This window comes from Amblyomma americanum, chromosome 2 (assembly GCF_052857255.1).
Source record: "Amblyomma americanum isolate KBUSLIRL-KWMA chromosome 2, ASM5285725v1, whole genome shotgun sequence".
Lineage (NCBI taxonomy): Eukaryota > Metazoa > Arthropoda > Arachnida > Ixodida > Ixodidae > Amblyomma > Amblyomma americanum.
The window spans coordinates 43990528-44010147 of record NC_135498.1 but is presented as its reverse complement, the minus strand read 5'-3'; the positions used below and the strand labels follow the sequence as shown (position 1 = coordinate 44010147).

The following is a 19620-nucleotide window of genomic DNA, read 5'->3' as shown; positions in this document are numbered from 1 at the left end:
GCAGTTTGTTTTACTTGGCGAACGTAAGCTGCGTTCAGACCAATTAAGTGTAAGCAAGCGTTATCACGTCTGCAAAACCAACGCGGCACGAAAAAGCCGTAGTTAGGATCACGACTGATAAGAGACACATCTTTTCGCTGCATTTTACGCTGCAAACGTAACGCAACAGCAACACATCCTTGATCCATTGGAGCCCATTATTGTTGTAGTAGTTGCTTCTGAAGCAATGGCACACAACCACAACGCCGGCATCGAGAGGCGTGGATGACTTTCTTCCTCTTCGAGCGCGTGCCACGTTAGCAGCCGAAGTAGAAGAAGCTCCACGACCGGAGGCTATGGGGTGAAGAAGAAGAAGAAGAAGAAGAAGAAGAAGAAGAAGAAGAAGAAGAAGAAGAAGAAGAAGAAGAAGAAGAAGAAGAAGAAGAATAAGAAGAAGAAGAGGAGGCTGAGGGATGCCATGGGCTTCTCCAGAGAGACCGTTGTCTGCATCCTCATTTTCTGCACGGTACGTGCTCTTGCACAGCGAGGGCTGCTTGCGAAGCGAAACCAGCCAGCGAGCGTATATTTAACAAAGCAACTGATGCAACGCTTTGTCGACCTCGTTTAACATGGCTACCTGACTGAACCGCCAGGACTATATATACCCGGGAGCTCCTACGATGTTTATCGCAGAAAAAGAAACTGGAAGAGAGTATTTCCAAGAAAGAGGCATCTGAAAGGCACGTGTCGAGCGTATGCAGCTTGAGATTATACACGTCTCGGACATCCCGCGCATGAGTAAGTCATCAATATGTTCAAGGGGCATCCACGTTTGAGAACAGGTAACGAAGCCCCTGAGAAGTATAATACAGTGTTTACGCCAAACGCATAGATTTCGTGCTATGAAAGACAATGTGCGCAGCATGTGATACTCCAATTTTGACTTTCTGCCGTGCTGCAACGTTAACTCCCACGACGTCGCGCAAGCGGTTTTCCATACCACATCAGTACTGAATGTTTAAGAATTGGCTTCATCAGTCACATAGTGCGTTCTTAAGAGTTAGTGCAAGCTATGAACAAATGTTCAGTCAGGCCGGAATGAAACGCGAATAGAGCCTGCGCACAAAATTAAGTATTTTATCTCTGTACTATCAGTTCCTATGTACAACTAGACCAATTTATATTAATGGGTAAATGGTCTACCAAAGTATATACATGCGTCAAACGGTTGTGAAGGAGTATATCTCTGCAGAGTAGAAATGTACAGTGTGTGAGGAGGAGGAGGAGGAGGAGGAGGAGGAGGAGGAGGAGGAAAGGCAGGGAGGTTAACCGAAAGAATAAACCCATGTTCCAGTTTCATTCCAGCCTGACTGTACATCCTTTGTGACAACTAAAGTGCCCAGAAGGGTGGCTTCTAAGTCGTGTAGCGTGGCTCTTGTATCATCCGTATATAAGTCCTAAACTTCGGAGGGCTGAAGGGGTGTTTTTCTCTTTCCTTCAAGAGGTTTGGAACGATGGCGTTGCATGTCAAGCCACAGAGCATGGCCCATAGGGAGGACCATGTTGTAGGAGGCTCTAGATTTTTGAATAAGGCTGCTGTAATTCCTTCGCGCTAAACGCATTTATTTAATTCTTGCTTTCTTTCAACGTCTTTACAGGCCTCCAACTTCTTCTCCATCACCACGTACGTGATTGGCAACTACAGACAACTGGGGAGTGAGTTTTTCCTTGCGGCGCAGAAAATGACGTGCTTTCTTTTCCTCATAGTATTTTTCCATGTTTTACAGGCTTTGTTGTTATCTTTTTTTAATGTCGCTAAGCCCAAGTACAGAAGGCTAAATGAAAAGAAAGACATGTACACATTTCTATACCGAAATAAATAACTCCCTATGGTCTACCAAGCATATAGTAGCTCTGGTCATTCTTGTTCGCGTGCGCTTTTTTTTATCACGCATTTGTACGTCAGCTGACTCTCATTGACCACATTGGAAACATGATGGTGTGTAGCTCTTAGCGCAGCGTCAGTTTTGTGCGTTCCGAACATTACAATTTTTTAGAATTTCCGGTTTTACAGCTCATAGAATCGCATCTTGCGGTATCGTAATAAGTTCAGCGAACGGAAAGAGAAGGGGGTGATCTCTTATGCAAAGCTTATAAAATTGTAGAAGAACCGGGTCAATTGGAGATATGTGTGAGAGGCCTTTGCCCTGCAGTGGACGTAGTCAGGCTGCTGCTCATGATGTTTGTTTTTCAATATAAATTTTAAAGGACGTTAAGCGGCGGTGTCCAAAAAGCACTGCTTAGATTCATGACGATACCTCCCTACATTCGCGCGTCGGCGGAAACTGCTGAATTTGTTAATTATTCCTCGCCCCGTTGTTGCCCTATATTGACTCGTCTTGCACTCCTTGCCACTCGCGAATCAACGCAGGCGATGGCCTCATCTACGACATACTGCTCGGCATGGAGACGGGCGTCAACGTGGTTTCCGACCTGGCGCTGCTCAACGTGCTCCATGTTTCGGTAGAGCATTCAACCATTTGAACCCGAACATTAGACTTAAACGATCGCCTGTCAGGAGGAAGATATCTTGTGCACGTCTTGAAGTCTTATACTAACCTATAGCGGATGAAAAACCCAACTCAAAGGTTACGTAAATAAAAAACAACGCGTGTCGCTGAATGATGTCGGCGTGAGCTTCCATTAATCATTGCACCTTGATAACGCGCATGTCCCATCGATAACAATAACGTGTCTATGGTGATATCGATGTATAAACGATAGCTTAACTTCCGGATAATGCACGTGAGTGCCTTGTTAGCGACAGTCTCTCCATTCTCGCTGACAAAAGAAGTTTGGGCTGACCCATGTTTGCTTTGGAGGAGATGTTTTATTCTTTAAGAATTTAACATTTTATTTCTCCTTTAAAATTTCTCTCTTCCTCCCAGCACACTTGTTGTCTTAAGGAATGCTCCAGCACGTTTCTTTTAGCACAGGTACATTTTCTATTTGATTATGAAACCGACAAGAAATCTTGTCAGACAACTTCGCGAATTGTCATCACCAATAAAAAAAAGATCACGTTTTTGATACGCTGTGTTGCGACAAACCTGCGTTAGCACTATTAGTTGTGCCTTTCTATTTTGGGTGAGAGGGTGTGTGGGTGGAGGCTCGGGGGCGTTATTAGGCACCTTTAGCATACCGTGTACCACGTTACCGTTACCGCTACCGGAGTACCGGGCGCCCGCCCACCGCTACTGAGCACGCGCTGATTGGCCCCGATTCTGCAGGCGCACGCGCAGCAGCCCGGTACCTGGGGCCATCTGGCGCCGGCAAGGCAATTTGCGCATGCGCATTGGCTGTGCGCGAGCTCCCGGTACTCTGGTAACGGTAACGATATACACATTTAGCATACCGTGTACCGTGTTACCGTTGCCGTGACCGGAGTACTGGAATCCCGCTCACCGACAGCAAGCATGCACTGAATGGCCCCGATACGGGAAGCTTGCGCGTGGCTTCCGGGTACCTGGCGCCATCTGGCGGCCTCTAGGCGATCTCCGCATGCGCAGTGACGGCGCGCGGGCTCCTGGTATTCCGGTCACGGTAACGGTAACACAGTACACGGTATGCAAAAGGTGTCTGATAACACGGTACACAGTATGCTAACGATGTCTATTTGCATTTTTATCGATGGAGTGGGCTTCCCCACGAAGGTGCTTGAGACAATGTAGGCTCCACGCGTACACACACAGACGACGTATTTTAGAGAGAAAGAGGACTTTACTGGTAACGCAGTAAAAAAAAAAAAGCCACTAAGGTGGTGCTCTGGACTGTCTGGCGTGACACAGCGAAGTGGTGCAATGCGGGAGCGTTGGGACACAGGTCTCCCACGAAGTCCTGTTTATCCCACTCTGTAATCACTGCGCTAAAAGCAAGTCCTAACTCTAGAGCGACGAGCAAATGGGCTAGCTGCTTGCCACTAGATCATGGGCCTTTGCAATAAATTGAAAACTCGGGGTGTGACACAGATGGCGACAAGACAACCGATCGACCCTCCCCGTGGCTTTTGTGAAAATCTTTGCCACACGCACCCAAACTTTTTTTCGTAGGCGCATCAACCACCTGTCGCAAGTCGGCAAATCTGCTAATTAATTACGACAATCCGCTAATGACGTTTTCTCTTGCTTACTTCGCGCGAGTGTTTGATGTCAGTCGTCATCTCGCTTCCATGAAGTGCTGGGCAAAATATTTTTTGTATCTGATGAAAAACTACCGCTTGAGCCAGATACGCAAATTCAGCGGAGTTCGTAGTTTTGGCGAGGCCAGATAGAAATGCCTTGCGTGCGCTGAGTGGCAGAATTTGATTTCAGCATCGATCCATATATGTTCTGAATTTCGCAGGGCAACCCACTTACGGCATATCCACATGTAAGTACAGATAACGCCGTCATGTAGTACGTGGTACTATGATTCTTATTGAGTGTTCTAGCACAGCAGAACCTAGAACCAGCTGCTGCAGTAAATTTTTGATTTTTGGGGAAAGGAAATGGCGCAGTATCTGTCTCATATCGTTGGACACCTGAACCGCGTAGTAAGAGGTGTGTTAAAGAAGGGAATGAAAGAAGAAAATAAGAAAGAGGTGCCGTAGTGGAGGGCTCCGGAATAGTTTCGACCACCTGAGGAGCTTTAACGTACACTGACATCGCACAGCACACGGACGCCTTTTTCGTTTCGCCTCCATCGAACCGCGGCCGCCGCGGTCGGGTTCGAGCCCGGGTACCCCGGATCAGTAGCCGAGCGCCCTAACTACTTAGCCACAGCGGCAGGCGTGCTGCAGTGCAAGTCTAGGCTAGAATGTGTCCACTCTAAGCCTCTATATTTTGTGTGTGGGTGTGTGTGTGTGGGGGGCCTTTTCGGAGCGCATATATAGGAGACACCAACCTTAGACTGAAGAATTTATTTGAGGACTTCTTAATAACGTCAGCCTTGGAGCAGGCGTCTTCAAAAAGTCCCGTATTCATCACCTGGTCAATCATAATATTATTGTTTTATTGTAGGCACACCTTTTTGATAACACCGCTTTAAACCCCCCATACATCCCGTATGTATTGAAACCAGGAGGTCTGACTGGGCCAAAACTTGCAGAGTCGAAGGCAGTAACGCCACTTGCGGCGCCTAGACGAACTTCTCAGTGCTGCTCTTAACAGTAACACATCAGAGAAATAGGATTTGCTGGACGCCACCGAACCCGCCGCGTTGGCTCAGTGGTTAAGGCGCTGGGCTACTGATCCGGAGTACCCGGGTTCGAACCCGACCGCGGCGACCATGTTTCGATGGAGGCAAAACGCTAGGGCGCCCGTGTGCCTGCGATGTCAGTGCACCTTAAAGGTCCCCAGGGGGTTCCAAGTTATTCCAGGGTCCTCCACTACGGCACCTCTTTCTTCTCTTAGTCCCTCCTTTACCCCTTCCCTTACGGCGCGGTTCAGGTGTCCGCCGACATGTGAGACAGATACTGCACCATTTACATTGCCCAAAGAACAATTTAATATTATTATTTACGCCACCGGTGACAGAAATCTCAGCTCGTAGGCTCCCCCACCAGCTTCTAACCGTCGCCTAAGTAATCGTGACAACGTTGCCCGCCGCAAAGCGACCACAGGTGTTAGCAGTGTTTCGAAGCGGAATTTTGTAACTCGTATGATTAATAGGTAGTGCCGAGGTTTAGCGATTACTTTTGCTTGCGCACCTTAGCGCGGGATGTAATACCAAGGAGTTCGAATTCAACGAAAAGTGCTATGGATGCACTGGAGACACCCCACTCTTCGGACTGAATCCAACACACGCCGAGGTGTCGAATCACCTCACGGTAATCCTAAAAAGCAGCGATTCCGTGCATATGCCTTCAGTCAGTCAAAAATCGACAGGTAGCGGGCTGTCTTGCTCGTATGCGGCGGCTCGGCCCGAAGGCAAGTGGTGTATTTGTAGCGCTCTCTGAAGCTGTAGCCTCCGGTGATGGGCTACGTGTGTAGCACATACGGGACAGAGAGGACACGCCATGCGGTAACAAAAGATGGATACGAACCGCGCTTGAACACAGCTACCGTAATAGCAGCAGCACCGCGATGGTTCAGGTAGCACTGAAAAGTCATGGTTTGGTTTGGTTCGTGGGGGGTTTAACGCCCCACTGCGATCGACTCAGGCTATGAGGGACGCCCTAGTGAAGGGTTCCGGAAATGTAGAGCACCTGGGGTTCTTTAACGTGCACTGATATCGCACAGTAGACGTGCCTCTAGAATTTTGTCTCCACCAAAATTAGACCGCCGCGGTCGCGATCCAACTCGTGTCATTCGTGTCAGCAGCCGAGCGCCCTTCGAGCTACCTTCGCGGCTGAAAAATCATATTATTGTTCGGGTTTGGTTAAATGCTGCTTATATATGTTCTCATCATGACTTTTGAAGCATTTCGCAATCGGTAGTAATGAACGCTGCAGTAATAATTTTCTCATCGTAATTAAACACGTGAACAAAATTAGTGCAACATTCGCAAAACGATGAAGTGAATTGTGGGGTTTAACGTCCTGGAACGACACATCGGCTATAAAGGACGCCGTAGTGGAGGGCTCTGGATGTAGTCCGCTTGAGAATATTCGCAGAACACGAGAGAGAGAGAGAGAGAGAAAAATATTGATAAGACCACTGCAGCACCCGCATTGGAGGAATGCGTAAGCATTTTCTGAAACTCGCACATTTTCGCTTCTTTTCCACTTAATTAGCTCTAATTAATTAATTGTCATACTATATGACGTCACGCCACATTTTTTTCTTTCCAGACGTCGATGTAACCCGTCCACACTCTTGACGTCCACTGTGACCCCGGACACCATTTTGTAGCATTTTCCCCACCTAATTGACTCTAACTAATTAACTAATGACCACACATTGCACCTCATGATTTCCAATGAGAGATTTTTTGATGCTATATCTAATGCAACCATCTTTTTTCTTATAACTCATTCCGTTCGAACGTTATCGTGATGACAAGAAACCGCAAACATAGCCATACAACAATACTTACGCATTAATAACGTTTATTAGCACCCGTCAAAAGCTTGAAGGGTATCCGAGGCGCAGCTCGGTCCCAGCTGCGCCTCGGTCCCAAGAAATGGCGCGTAATTCTCACATATCTCGGTGGACCCCCGAACCGCGCCGTAAGGGAAGGGATAAAGGAGGGAGTGAAAGGAGAAAGGAAGAAAGAGGTGCCGTAGTGGAGGGCTCCGGAGTAATTTCTATCACCTGGGGATCTTTAACGTGTACTGATATCGACGGGCGTATTTCACGCGACAGCGTATATAGCTCGTTCGGTCAAAAAAATGGCCAGGCTTAGCTTGGTTAAGCCAAGAATGCGTTGCATATCTCGATGGAGTTCCGTGCTGCTCCGTTGACTCGATAGGCTATTGACTCGATCGCCATTGAAACTGCCCGTGTGGCAGCGCTCGATCACCTTTGAGTCGATAGACTATCGGTTCGAGGGCCCTCGAAATGCCCGTGTGACAGGGGTATAAGACTGTCCCGGCGAAGGAGCGCAGCTCTTTTATACATATGCCGTGACGTCAATCATAGCGCAGCGCCCCTAGCGGGAGTCAGGTGGTGGCTGCGGCCGCGCGCGACCGCGCCAGTTGGGGCCCAGCTTTTCCTCCGTGACGTCACGCGCCGGCGCAGCGCCCCTAGCGGGAGGAGCGGGAGTCAGGTGGTGGCTGCGGCCGCGCGCGACCGCGCGAGTTGGGGCCCAGCTTTTCCTCCGGCTGTCGTGACGTCACGTCACGTGGTTGCGCTAAAGGTCAATGGTGGCTGCCCGGCCGCGCCCAAGGGCTGAACTGAGTGATTGCAATATGCAACGCATAAAAGCCGTGTCGGCTTCGTAGTAGTAGTAGTATTAATAGTAGTAGTAGTAGTAGTAGTAGTAGTAGTAGTTGTAGTAGTAGTAGTAGTTGTTGTTGTTGCAGTTGTCCGCACAGCGCGTCGGAAAAAATAGGAGGACGCTTAAGCTTCGCCAGGGAGTCCACGGAACGCCATCGCGGTTCGGCGCGACGCCTTGCCCGTTAGACAAATCGCTCGGTTACATACGGTGAAACAGACGCGCGGAGCGGAAACCACGTAGAACCGCTGCCAGGCGCCTCGCGGAAACGAGCAGGACTCAAGTTGCAGTCGTAGTTCGTCGGCACATCGTCCTCGACAAACCCGATGCCACGAACGCCAGCATAGCTTCCGCGTCGAACGAACGGGCAGCAACTCGCAAGCTTCGTGGTGAACGCGCTTTGGATGTGCGCTGCGTTGTTTCCTGCTCAACACGTGATTCATGCGTTCCCGCAAGGCCCCACTGCGCCCGAACGAGACGAGCGGGAGGCGCTGCCGTCGCACGCTATCTGTTAGGGCAGTGGCGTGCATTGCGAGCAGGAGGGATTTTTCGCTCCTCTCTGTTCCCGAACGAGACGAGGGGGAGGCGCTGCCGTCGCGCGCTATCTGTTGGGGCAATGGGGTACATTGCGAGGAGATTTTTGTAGCGGGAGCTGCATTGGGCTACCAGTCGAGCATTTCGCGGTACACGGTAGAGGAAAGTTGTGTGCATGCGCCATTACCATGCCAACCGAAGAGGAGCAAATAGCGGCGTGCGCTTCGCCGCGCCCGCGCGCCCGCTCCACCGTCAAAGCCGAGCGTGACGTCACGCGGATGAGCAGTTATGCGCATGCGTATGGTAACCAATAATAATAATAATAATAATAATAATAATAATAATAATAATAATAATAATAATAATAATAATAATAATAATAATAATAATAATAATAATAATAATAATAATAATAATAATGTTTTTGGGGAAGGAAATGGCGCAGTATCTGTCTCATATATCGTTGGGCACCCGAACCACGCTGTAAGGAAAGGGATAAAGGAGGGAGTGAAAGGAGAAAGGAAGAAAGAGCTAGGTGCCCTAGTGGAGTACTCCGGAATTATTTCGTCCACCTGGGTGTGATAAAGATGAAGGTGGCAAGTGCGCTGCACGCACTCGCGCGCATGGGGGGAGAGAAGACGGCGAAGTAGGAGAATACAGATCGGCTCGACCGTATGCTACGTGTACTGTTTCATTGCTAATTATCATTACAACGATACAACATATTTTGGCGACGAGGATGCTGTTTTGATTCGGGACCTTCACGTGGCCAGCTCACCATCCGTCATGAGCTTTTCTGGGCTTCAGCCACCACCACCCTTCCTGCCGACTCCTTGTCGTCCTGCCCTTCCATGGGAACAATGGGAGCTGGCGTTCCGGAATTACATGCTGGCCTCTGGTGCCTCTACTCTGGGCGCGGACAGGCGGAAGGTCATCCTGCTGAATTGCCTCGGACTGGAAGGTCAGCACATTTTTTATATATTGGCGCCGCCGTCGTCCACTCCAGCGCCTACTGCTGCGGCTTCGCACTCCGGTGACGAGGCGCCCCGCCTTGACGAATTTGATGCGGCGATATCCATCCTGTCGGAGCATTACAAATCGTCCGTGAATGTAATCGCCGCACGTCATCGCTTTCGCCGTCGAGTTCAGGCTCCAGGAGAGACAACCGATGAGTACGTGGCTGTCCTTCGCAGCCTTGTCGGCGACTGCGGGTTTGGGACCATGGCGGACGATATAATCAGGGACCAGCTGGTGGAGAAGACCTCGAGTTGCCATCTGCGTGAGCGCCTACTCATGGAAGGCTCCTCCTTGACTCTGTCGCGCGCCATGCTCCTTGCTCGACAGTGTGAGCAAGCTTCCCGGGAAGCCAGGGAATTGGCTGAGGAGGACGCTCCAGTACATCGTGTGAGATGCGAGCGCGGATCGAGACAAACACCACCTCAGGCCCATTGCTGCAAGTGCCAAAGTCAACCATCACAACCTGCTGCTGCAATACCAGAGCGCATGTGCTACCGCTGCGGTTCTACAACTCACCTAGCGAACAACCCTGCATGCCGAGCCCGCAACCGCAAGTGTCGTCGGTGCGGCAAGGTGGGCCATTTCGACTCTCTCTGCAAGTCGTCCGACCGTCCTGTTCAAGTTCAGCAAGTTGCAGATACTGCTGACACATCGTCGATGCCGGATGGCTCCAGCAGTGCGTCTATTCTCAATGTTGAAAGTCAAAAAAACGAAATTTTTGCCTCAGTCCTGATTGAAGGCAAGTTCATCCGCTTCCTGATTGACACCGGCTCATCTGTGTCAATTATTTTTGAAGATCTATACCACCGATTCTTCGCTAAATGTTTCCCGCTTAAATCAACTGCAGTTCAACTATTGGACTATTCTAAGTCTCGGATTATAGTCCAAGGGTGTTTTGTTGCCACAGCAAAGTTCCACGACCGTACCGCCTGCATCCTGTTGTACGTTGTCTCGGGAGGCACAACGCTGCTGGGCCTGGATTCCATTGCCGCTCTACAAATGAAGATCAAAGGTGCATCGTTGGAATGTCTTTCCATGACACCTGATACGCCTCTGTTACCTCCTGAGCTACGTCCACACTTCGAACATCTCTTCTCCAAGGAACTCGGAGTTGCTCGTGGCTACGTGCAAAAAGTCAGAGTGCAGGATTCCGTTTCTCCTGTTGCTTGCAAGCTCCGACGGCTGCCGTTTGCCATTTGTCAGCAGGTGTCCGAGGAACTCCAGAAGCTTGAAGCTCAAGACATCATTGAACGGGTCGACGCTTCCAAGTGGATTTCACCCATAGTCGTGGCTCGGAAAAAAGATGGCTCCATCCGAATGTGCGTCGATTTGCGTGAGCCGAACAAGGCTATTGTGGTCGACAGTTTTCCTTTGCCTCAAACGGAAGAACTTCTACATAGCTTGGCCGGGTCACAGCGTTTTTCGAAGTTGGACCTTGCCTCGGCTTACCATCAAGTACCACTTAGCCCTGAGAGTCGGGAATTGACCACATTCATTACCCATGATGGCCTCTTCCGCTTCAAACGAGTGTGTTTCGGCCTTGCTTCGGCGCCTTCGGCTTTTCAGAAGATGATGCACTTAATTTTAAAAGGGTGCAAAGGTGTCCTCTTCTACATCGACGACATCATAGTCCATGGTACCTCCCGACAGGGGCACCTGACCAACCTTCGTGCTGTTCTCGAGCGCCTGTCCCAAGCCGGACTCAAGCTCAACCACAAATGTGTCTTCGATGTTCCGAAGCTCACTTTCTTGGGGCATGTTGTCAGCGGTGAAGGACTGTTTCCGCTTTCTTCTGCCATCGAGGCGATTACGAAGGCTCCGACTCCATCTAACATCAGCGAGCTTCGCTCCCTCCTTGGACTTGCGGGTTTCTACTCCAAGTTTATCCCGCATTACTCCGACGTCGTTGAGCCTATGCGCGCCCTACTTCGAGGCAGCGACTCCGCCTTCACTTGGACTGCTGCTGCGGATTCAAGCTTCAAACTACTGAAGTCCATGTTGACGTCATGTGACGTGTTGCATTTTTTTTGATCCTGCCCTTCCCGTGGTCGTAACGACTGACGCTTCCGGATATGGCCTTGGGGCAGTGCTTCAGCAAGACAACGGCCATTCCCTGCAAACTGTTGCGTTTGCCTCCCGTACCTTGACACCCCAAGAAAGAAAGTACTCTGTTGGTGAACGTGAGGCACTAGCTTGCGTTTGGGCGTGCGAACGGTGGCACGTGTATTTGTGGGGCCGGCCTTTTGTTCTACGCACCGACCACAGTGCACTTGTCATTTTGCTGTCGACGAAAGGAACGGGCCATCGGCCGTTGCGAATTTCACGTTGGTCGGCTCGCCTCTTGTGCTACAACTACACTGTAGAGTACCGCAAAGGCAATGACAACTCTGTTGCGGATGCTCTGTCTCGCCTTCCTTTACCGACCACATCGTGCAGTGAGCCCAGTGAGTTCGACGCCAGTGACGACGACTTCGTCTGCCTGCTATCGCCAGCCGTGACTCTACAAGAGCTGCAAGAGGCAACCATCAGCGACGCGGCAGTTGCTCAAGCCATTCAGTTTACATCGGCGACATGGCCGGACAAGAAATCCCTACCGGAGAACCTTAGGCCATACTATCTCCTGCGCTCGGAGCTGTCCGTCGTGCAAGGCGTCTTGTACCGAGGTGACAGGCTCGTCGTTCCCGAAAGTTTGCGACGACGCCTCATGGACATCGCGCACGAGTCACACCCCGGGATCAGCCGCACGAAAAGTCGACTGCGAGAGCTCTACTGGTGGCCGCGAATGGACGAGCACGTCGAAGAAATGGTACGGACATGCGTCGTGTGCCAGTCCTGTGACAAATCGGCTCGTCCGGTGGCAGCTCCTCTGCAACCTGTCGCCTTCCCAGAGAAACTTTGGGATAAGGTTGCCATTGATATCGTGGGGCCTTTCGACCAAGCTCCCAGTGGCTGCCGCTTCGCGATTACTCTCATGGATTATTACAGTAAGTGGCCACAAGTTGTCTTCGCGGATGCCATCACAACTCAAACCGTTCAAGAATTCCTGCTTGGCCTCTTCGCTCGTGAGGGTTACCCTCAAGAGATTGTCTCTGACCACGGACCTCAATTTTCATCGATGGCCATGCAAACTTTCCTCCGCGAACGGGGGATACGCCATTGCTACACTTCAGTGTACCATCCCCAAGCTAATGGACTCGAACGATTCAATCGAGTGCTTAAGTCCTACATTCAGCTAGCTCTGTGCGAGCGACGCGACCTACGTACAGCGATTGTGGACTACCTCGGTGTCTACCGCTGTACGCCCCATGCCACGACAGGACTTGCACCAGCTGTCCTACTTCATGGCCGGTTGCCCCGCACAAGACTTAACGTCGTAGGACTGCCGGATCAGTCCTTCTCAATGGATCCGACAAAAGCGCTTAAGCTTTTGCGGCAGAGGCTTGACGAGAAACAAGCGCAATACAAGCTTTATGCGGACCAGCGGAGTGGCGCCCAGTGCCGTGACTTTCAGATTGGCCAGTACGTGCGTGTCCGCAAACCAAATGTGCGAGGTAAACTTTCAGCTCGGTTTTCAGAGCCTCGGAAGGTTGTGGAGCAGCGTGGACCTGCATCTTATCTGCTGGATGATGGGCGAGTGTGGCACTCGTCCAAGTTTTCTGCGGTTCGCCCAGAAGTAGTTCAGCAGCAACTGTCCTCCTCAGCTCCAGCGGCCCTTTTCGCTGATATTTCGCCGCCTATCGACGGCAACCGAATGCCGCCGCCCAGTCCACAGTCCGGAACCGTGGTCCAGGGTCCTTCTTCTGATGCGCCTTCAATCCATATGATGCCAGCCGTTCCGCCCGCTCCGGAATCGGCAGCCGCTCCTCAACCCTCGTGTAGTAAATCCACAGCGGCAACTGCGGCTTCACCTCCTGCGGCGCCGCGCCGAAGTACTCGCAAAAAGAAGCGGCCCGCATGGTTCAAAGACTATGACATCCGCTAGACATTTTGTTTTTTTTTTAAGTGCGGCGGAAATGTGATAAAGATGAAGGTGGCAAGTGCGCTGCACGCACTCGCGCGCATGGGGGGAGAGAAGACGACGAATTAGGAGAATACAGATCGGCTCGACCGTATGCTACGTGTACTGTTTCATTGCTAATTATCATTACTACGATACAACACTGGGGATCTTTAAGTGCAATGACATCGCACAGCACACGGGCGCCTTAGCGTTTTTCTCCATAAAAACGGAGCCGCCGCGGCCGAGAGACCTCACAGCTGCGCCGCGTTCTTCGTCGCGGCCCTGCCGCACGCCGCTCTATCACCCGAAGCCCGCGTCGCATGCGCAGGATTGTGTAAAAACGTTTGACATGCATGCAGAGAAGGAGAGTCCAGACACTGCTAAAGAGCGATATAGGCAAGAGAAGATTAACTCTTCCAATCCTGAGGTTGTCGCCTTGAACTAAATAAGAACGCTGGAGTCCGTGTGTACGTGAAACAAGGTATCACCGCTGTCTGATATCTCCCTTCGATTGCGGTGAATAATGGTGAAGCCTGCTGTGTTCGGCTTCTGAAAAGCGGCATTATCACCCAAGGAGTCTACGTGGCACCGAGAACAACTGACAAGCCGACGATTGATGTGGTTGCGACGTGTATACTAGCCTAAGGCACGGTTTCACAGTTGTGTCTGACTTTGGGTGATTTCAACAAGGACTCCCTTAGTGTATGAAATAAAAGTTTGACTTTTGTCAAATTTAGCTTTTGACCCTCACGTCCAGACTACAGAATGGGGAACTACAATAAAGCTTGTATACTAAAGATGCTCTACCAAATCGAAACTCTGTATCGACAAAATTGAGATCGCTGGATGCTACTTCACAGATCATCGGGTAGTCTTCGTCTCTGTAAAGCAAAATGAATAAAAGATGTGTAGAACCAATGTCTCTCATTTCTAAACATACAGTGACCACAACAAGCTCAGCCAGGGAAACGTACCTCTCGCTACCTATATCCTCGCATAGCAGAGCTAAGCCACGGCCAATTTTTAAAGCTTTACTGGGTGCAGGTTGAGCAGTTTCGCGTGATTCCTGGAGAGCCATAATTATCGACAACGTTAGCCACGCGGCTATAATGGAAGGCATCAACAATACCAACTGCGGAAGGAGAATCCACGACTATGTAAGACCTTTCCTGACAGAAAGAACGGCCACGGTAGGATTAGGAGATATAAGAAGCGGTACCATAGACACACCAAATAAAGGCACACCGCAGGGATTGGTTATATCGCCAATCCTTTTTAACCTAAGCATGATCGGTCTGGCAAGGAAACTTGAAAACATCCCGGGCATAGGACACGCCATATATGCGGGCGATATAACTATGGTCGAACCAGGGATCACTGGGGCAGAAGGAACAGCAACTGCAAGAGGCAGCAACCTGCACCGAGCAATACACCAAAACGAGAGATTTAACCTGCTCAATCGAAAAATCGGAAATCCTTAGGATAGGAAAGAAACCAACGGATGCAAGACTAGAAATAAAGCTCGAGGACAACACCATCCCGGAAAAGGAGACTATTCGAATTTTAGGCATGTGGCTACAGATAAACGGCAAATGCAACCACATGATAAACCTCCTTAAAAAAATCAACGGAACAAGTTTGCCGCATGATAACCAGAGTATCATCCAGAAGATACGGCATGAAGGAGTGCGACACGCTGAAACTAGTGAACAGCCTAGTCATCAGCAGAATAATCTACTCACTACCATACCACAACATGCTCAAAAGCGAGGAAAATCAGACGGAGGTTCTAATCAAAGCAGCCTACAAAACAGCTCTGAACTTACCAAGAAACACGTCAATCGACAAGCTGGAAGAACTGGGGCTGCACAACACTTTTGATGAGCTTAGTAAGGCACAATTCATGTCGCAAATACAAAGGCTAAGGAACTCGACAACAGGAAGGACCCTCTTAAGAAGGCTGAACTATAAAGAAGCCTTGGACATCGAGGACAGGTCGGAAAACATCCCAGATGAAATACGTCGAACCTTCCATGTTAGTCCCATACCCAGGAATATGGATCCAAACCTCCACGCAGCAAGAAGACAGGCAAGGGCTAAATATGTAGAAACGAAGATAGCCACACAAGATCGAGTAGTGTACACTGACGCCATACTGTATCCATGGAATCGCAGCCAAAGCATCAAGAAAACAGTTTCGGTTGTAACAACGAAGGAAGGTGACCTTATCAGCGGTGCATCCACGAGAGATGGAACGATAGCTGAGGCAGAGGAGATAGCTGTAGCCCTAGCGGCAGCCGAGGGCTATCGCACCAACAAATCTCTCACAATCTTAACTGACTCCCAGGAAGCGTGCAGACGCTACATGGCAGGAAGAATCAATAAGAAAGCACTAAAGATACTCTTGAAAACGAAGCGAACCAATGAAAATATCCAACATAGGATCTACTGGGTACCAGGACACGCCGGAATCAAAGGCAACCTGAAGGCAGACAAGCTAGCTCGCGAGCTCACTACCCGAGCTGGTGCGTCAAATGCCTCGGACGGCCCGGGGATGAAGGTGGAGCTCACGTACGCAGCTATCCTCAACCTCATTAAAGGCAGAAGGCGCAAATACCTCCAGCCACACCCTCAGCTAACACAATACGAGGCGACATGCTGGAGAAGACTCCAAACAGGGACCTTCTACAACCTTCATGTCCTACATAAGATGTATCCAGAGCAGTATAGGGATACATGTCCGTGGTGCGGGGCAACCCCCACGTTATATCATATCACATGGGAATGTACACACAATGTAGCGTTCCGAAATAATAAAGACCCAAATGCGGAGCAGTGGGAGGACCGGCTAACCAGCAGCCAGCTTAAGGTCCAAAGGGACCTAGTGAGCCACGCATGCCGGATGGCCAGGGACAGTGGTGCCTTGTACTAGGGGCGCCAACCACGCTCAGCCTGGAAGACATCGGCAGTCTCCGGGCACGCAACCAAACCTCTCAATTGGAACAATAAAGTTTACTCTCTCTCTCTCTCTCCTGGAGAGCCGTGCTGCACATGCGCGAGGAGCAGTGATGACACACGGCGCATTCCTCCTTCTCGCTTCCTAGTCACAACTGCGCATGCGCCACTAGTATCACCGAGCCACAGGTGTTCCGCCGCTGCGCAGCGCCGCGCCTTTCCTCAAAATGCAACTTTCAATTTTCCGTTTCCTCTTCTTTCCCTCCCTCCTTTATCCCTTCCATTACGGCGCGGTTCGTGTGTCCACCGAGATATGTGAGACAATTACTGTGCTTTGCGCGCTCGCCGCGCCGTATGGTATGACATCACACCGCGCAGCTCGCCGCCGCCGCCGTTCGGTATGGCGTACGTCACAACGTGTTCCTCGTCGTTGCGCTCGCCTCCGCTCGCTTCGCCAGCTGCGTCGCATGCCTGATAACATGTCGGAGGATTGAAAAGGAGAGCTCGCGTGCGCCGCAACCTCAGTTGTCTCGTCTCTAATGCGACAACAACATAGCTAGACAACCAGACTAACCTGGACTTGCAATCAATATTGACCAAGGCTAACCATGCTATGCCTTACCTTTCGCTACGTATATCCTGGCATAGCCGATCAGGCCAATAATCCGCAGCGTTCATTAGGTGACCAACCTCTCGCGATGAACCATTAATTTAACCACCACCGGCCAGGGTAGGCGCGTTGCCTATCCAGTGTGCGGAACGCACTCAATGTTACAGGCTAAGCCGCGTCTACTTACCCGATACACTGCAGCTTCCACTCTCTGGATTCAGACACCTCTAGGAAGGCATCCTCAGACATGTCGAAAGGATTGTCAAGCACGCGCGACCGCCGATGCCGCCGATAACATTCACTGAACACCGCGAACAACGGCGGGGCGACGGGAGGTACCGGCATGTTTCTTCTCGCGCCGAAGCGAACGCCACTTCCCGACACACACCTCTTTCATTTAAATTCTCCATTCTGCCTGCTATCCATTATTTCCGCTGCCCCAGATCAGGAGCTTCAGTATCGGTGGCAGATGCCGGGGCTAGCAAAAATCTTTTCCTTCCTTTTTACTATTATTTTAATAAAAAAAACCACTACCACCACCACCAACACACACAGCAACCAAACGCGTTCGGTTTCTCTTGATTGACATGTCTCGTGACGTAAACAAAATTCGTGGTCCCGCCTCTATGAAGTGATGTCACCGCCAGTGGTGACGACACACGGCCAATGGAGCGAGGTGGCGAGAGAGAAAGCGAACGCGTTCCAAAGCAAACTGCTTCGTGGATTCGGCCTCATTTCATTCCTCCTCCCCGTCAGTAACACCCACTGCAAGCAGTTGTGCAAGTGTGAAGGAAGTGATCTTGCTGTAGGGACACAGAACACGCGGCACTTTCCTACAACGCGGACCGATGGAACGCCACAGGCCTCGGCCGAGATCCATGTCCCTGGACAGCGGAATCAAGCGCAAGCGGCCGTCACACGTCGACGAGTGCGAGCAGTTTCAAGGCGATAGCATGACCTCGACCTCGGACGAGTTTCTGCGTTACTGCAGCTCCACCAGCGACGAAAGCGGCTGGAGAGATGACTGCGTCGACGGCAGTGACCTCTTCGAGGCAGGCCATGGATATAGCGCCTATGAGAACTCCGGTCCGTCACCGACCCCTGATATATTTCGGGGGCGTCCGTTCCAAGGTGACTGGCATCCGTCCCTCGGTCCTGCCTGGTCGCCGAACCTAAAACCAATGCAACCATCGGAAACTGGCAGGGGCCCACAGTGGAGATCTGCTTTCATGGATGGAACCTGCGTGGTGCAACCAGAGAACCCATTTATTCTCGAGCAGGGAGGTAACTACAGGACGGACTTCCCTGGTCAGTCGCCGTACAGTCAGACGGGATGGACGCCGCACTCTGGCGGTGCGCCGTACAACCGACGCGTTCCTCTGCGAGGATCGAACGATTCCTCCACGAATTCGCAGTTTTGGCGCCCCTGGTGTTCGAACGAGCGCAGCGAACGCTCCATCACTGGGCCGCACGTGAACGAGTCTGAGCATGGTTTGTGCGATGCCTCGGAGAGTTTTGAGGAGCGGTGGTACCAGCGACGCGAAGGCTGCATCACTCCACGGCACGTCCAAAGGGCTGTATCATCGAAAAAGGAGAGAGACGACAGTGGGAGACGCAGAAAACACCAGACGCACAACTCGTCGTGGCTCGACGCTGCTGGCTATGAGCCTCGGTATTCGCAGCACCGGCCACACCGAAGAGAAATGGACGCGAGCTCTCAGCAGTGTTGCGAGTGCGGGACAAGACGACGCAGTCGATCTGGGACCAGGCGACGCTCTGAACCGTCTTCCAGACGGCGCAGTGACTCCGGGTCTAGATGGCGCATTGAATCTAGTGCCAGACCACACAATGGATCCGGATACAGGCTACACACATCTACGGATTTTGCAAAGTGGGACAGGCGAGTCGTGGATGCGTCAGCTCCTAGTGGCACCTTCAGGCAAGTCGGATCGAGAGCTGGAACTCAGCTTCATGCTGGTTCCAGAAGCTGGGCGCACTGGCCGGAGCCTGAAAATCCAGGGACTACTCAACTTTTTGCATCCGCTCAGTTAAGAATGCGAGACCAATGTCACCGTACGCTTGCTCCAGTCAGGGCCGAGCGCTCAGCACGAGTGGTGAAGGGGGACTTATTCTGTGGCGCTCTTTCAAAACAAGCCTCACAGAGGAAACAAATCAAGCATGTCCGGTTCCAGGAGAAGTGGGAAGAACAAGTCATCCTTTACCATAAGCCTTCACGGCATTCAGCATGGGTGGCCACCAGAACAGTTCAACGCGTGATATCAGATCGTGAGATTGCACAGGCAGAAGTTAACGGCGAACCTGAGTTGACCTGTGGCGGAACGCAAATCTTGGAGGACGCCAGCCTCTCCAGTCAGAATCGACTTCAAGTTCACTCACTTGGTTCCGGTGCTCTTGGTACACTGGTTGCTAGCCCCGATACCGACCTTTTGTTCCATGGGGGTACCACATCTCGTCTTTCTAAGGAAGAAAGCTCTCCTCCAATAAGGCAGCCTGATACTGCCGTCCTCGTGGAAGTTGTGAACGCTGGGAATAACTTTGCTCCGGAGGATTTTGGGGAATGCCGCAGTGGTCCTCTTGTCCAGCCCTTCTC

At 51.0% G+C, this 19620-nt stretch overlaps 1 protein-coding gene across 1 annotated transcript in view; it reads left to right on the top strand.

Moving 5' to 3' along the window:
• The first annotated feature begins 435 nt into the window (after positions 1-435).
• LOC144119661 (uncharacterized) overlaps positions 436-19620 on the top strand; it is a 36831-nt gene continuing 17646 nt past the window's right edge. Inside the window, exons 1-4 of the mRNA XM_077652228.1 lie at positions 436-505; positions 1638-1695; positions 2411-2502; positions 4381-4407. Coding sequence (XP_077508354.1) covers positions 458-505; positions 1638-1695; positions 2411-2502; positions 4381-4407 — 225 coding nt within the window. The 5' untranslated portion in view covers positions 436-457. The remainder of the gene's footprint in view (positions 506-1637; positions 1696-2410; positions 2503-4380; positions 4408-19620) is intronic.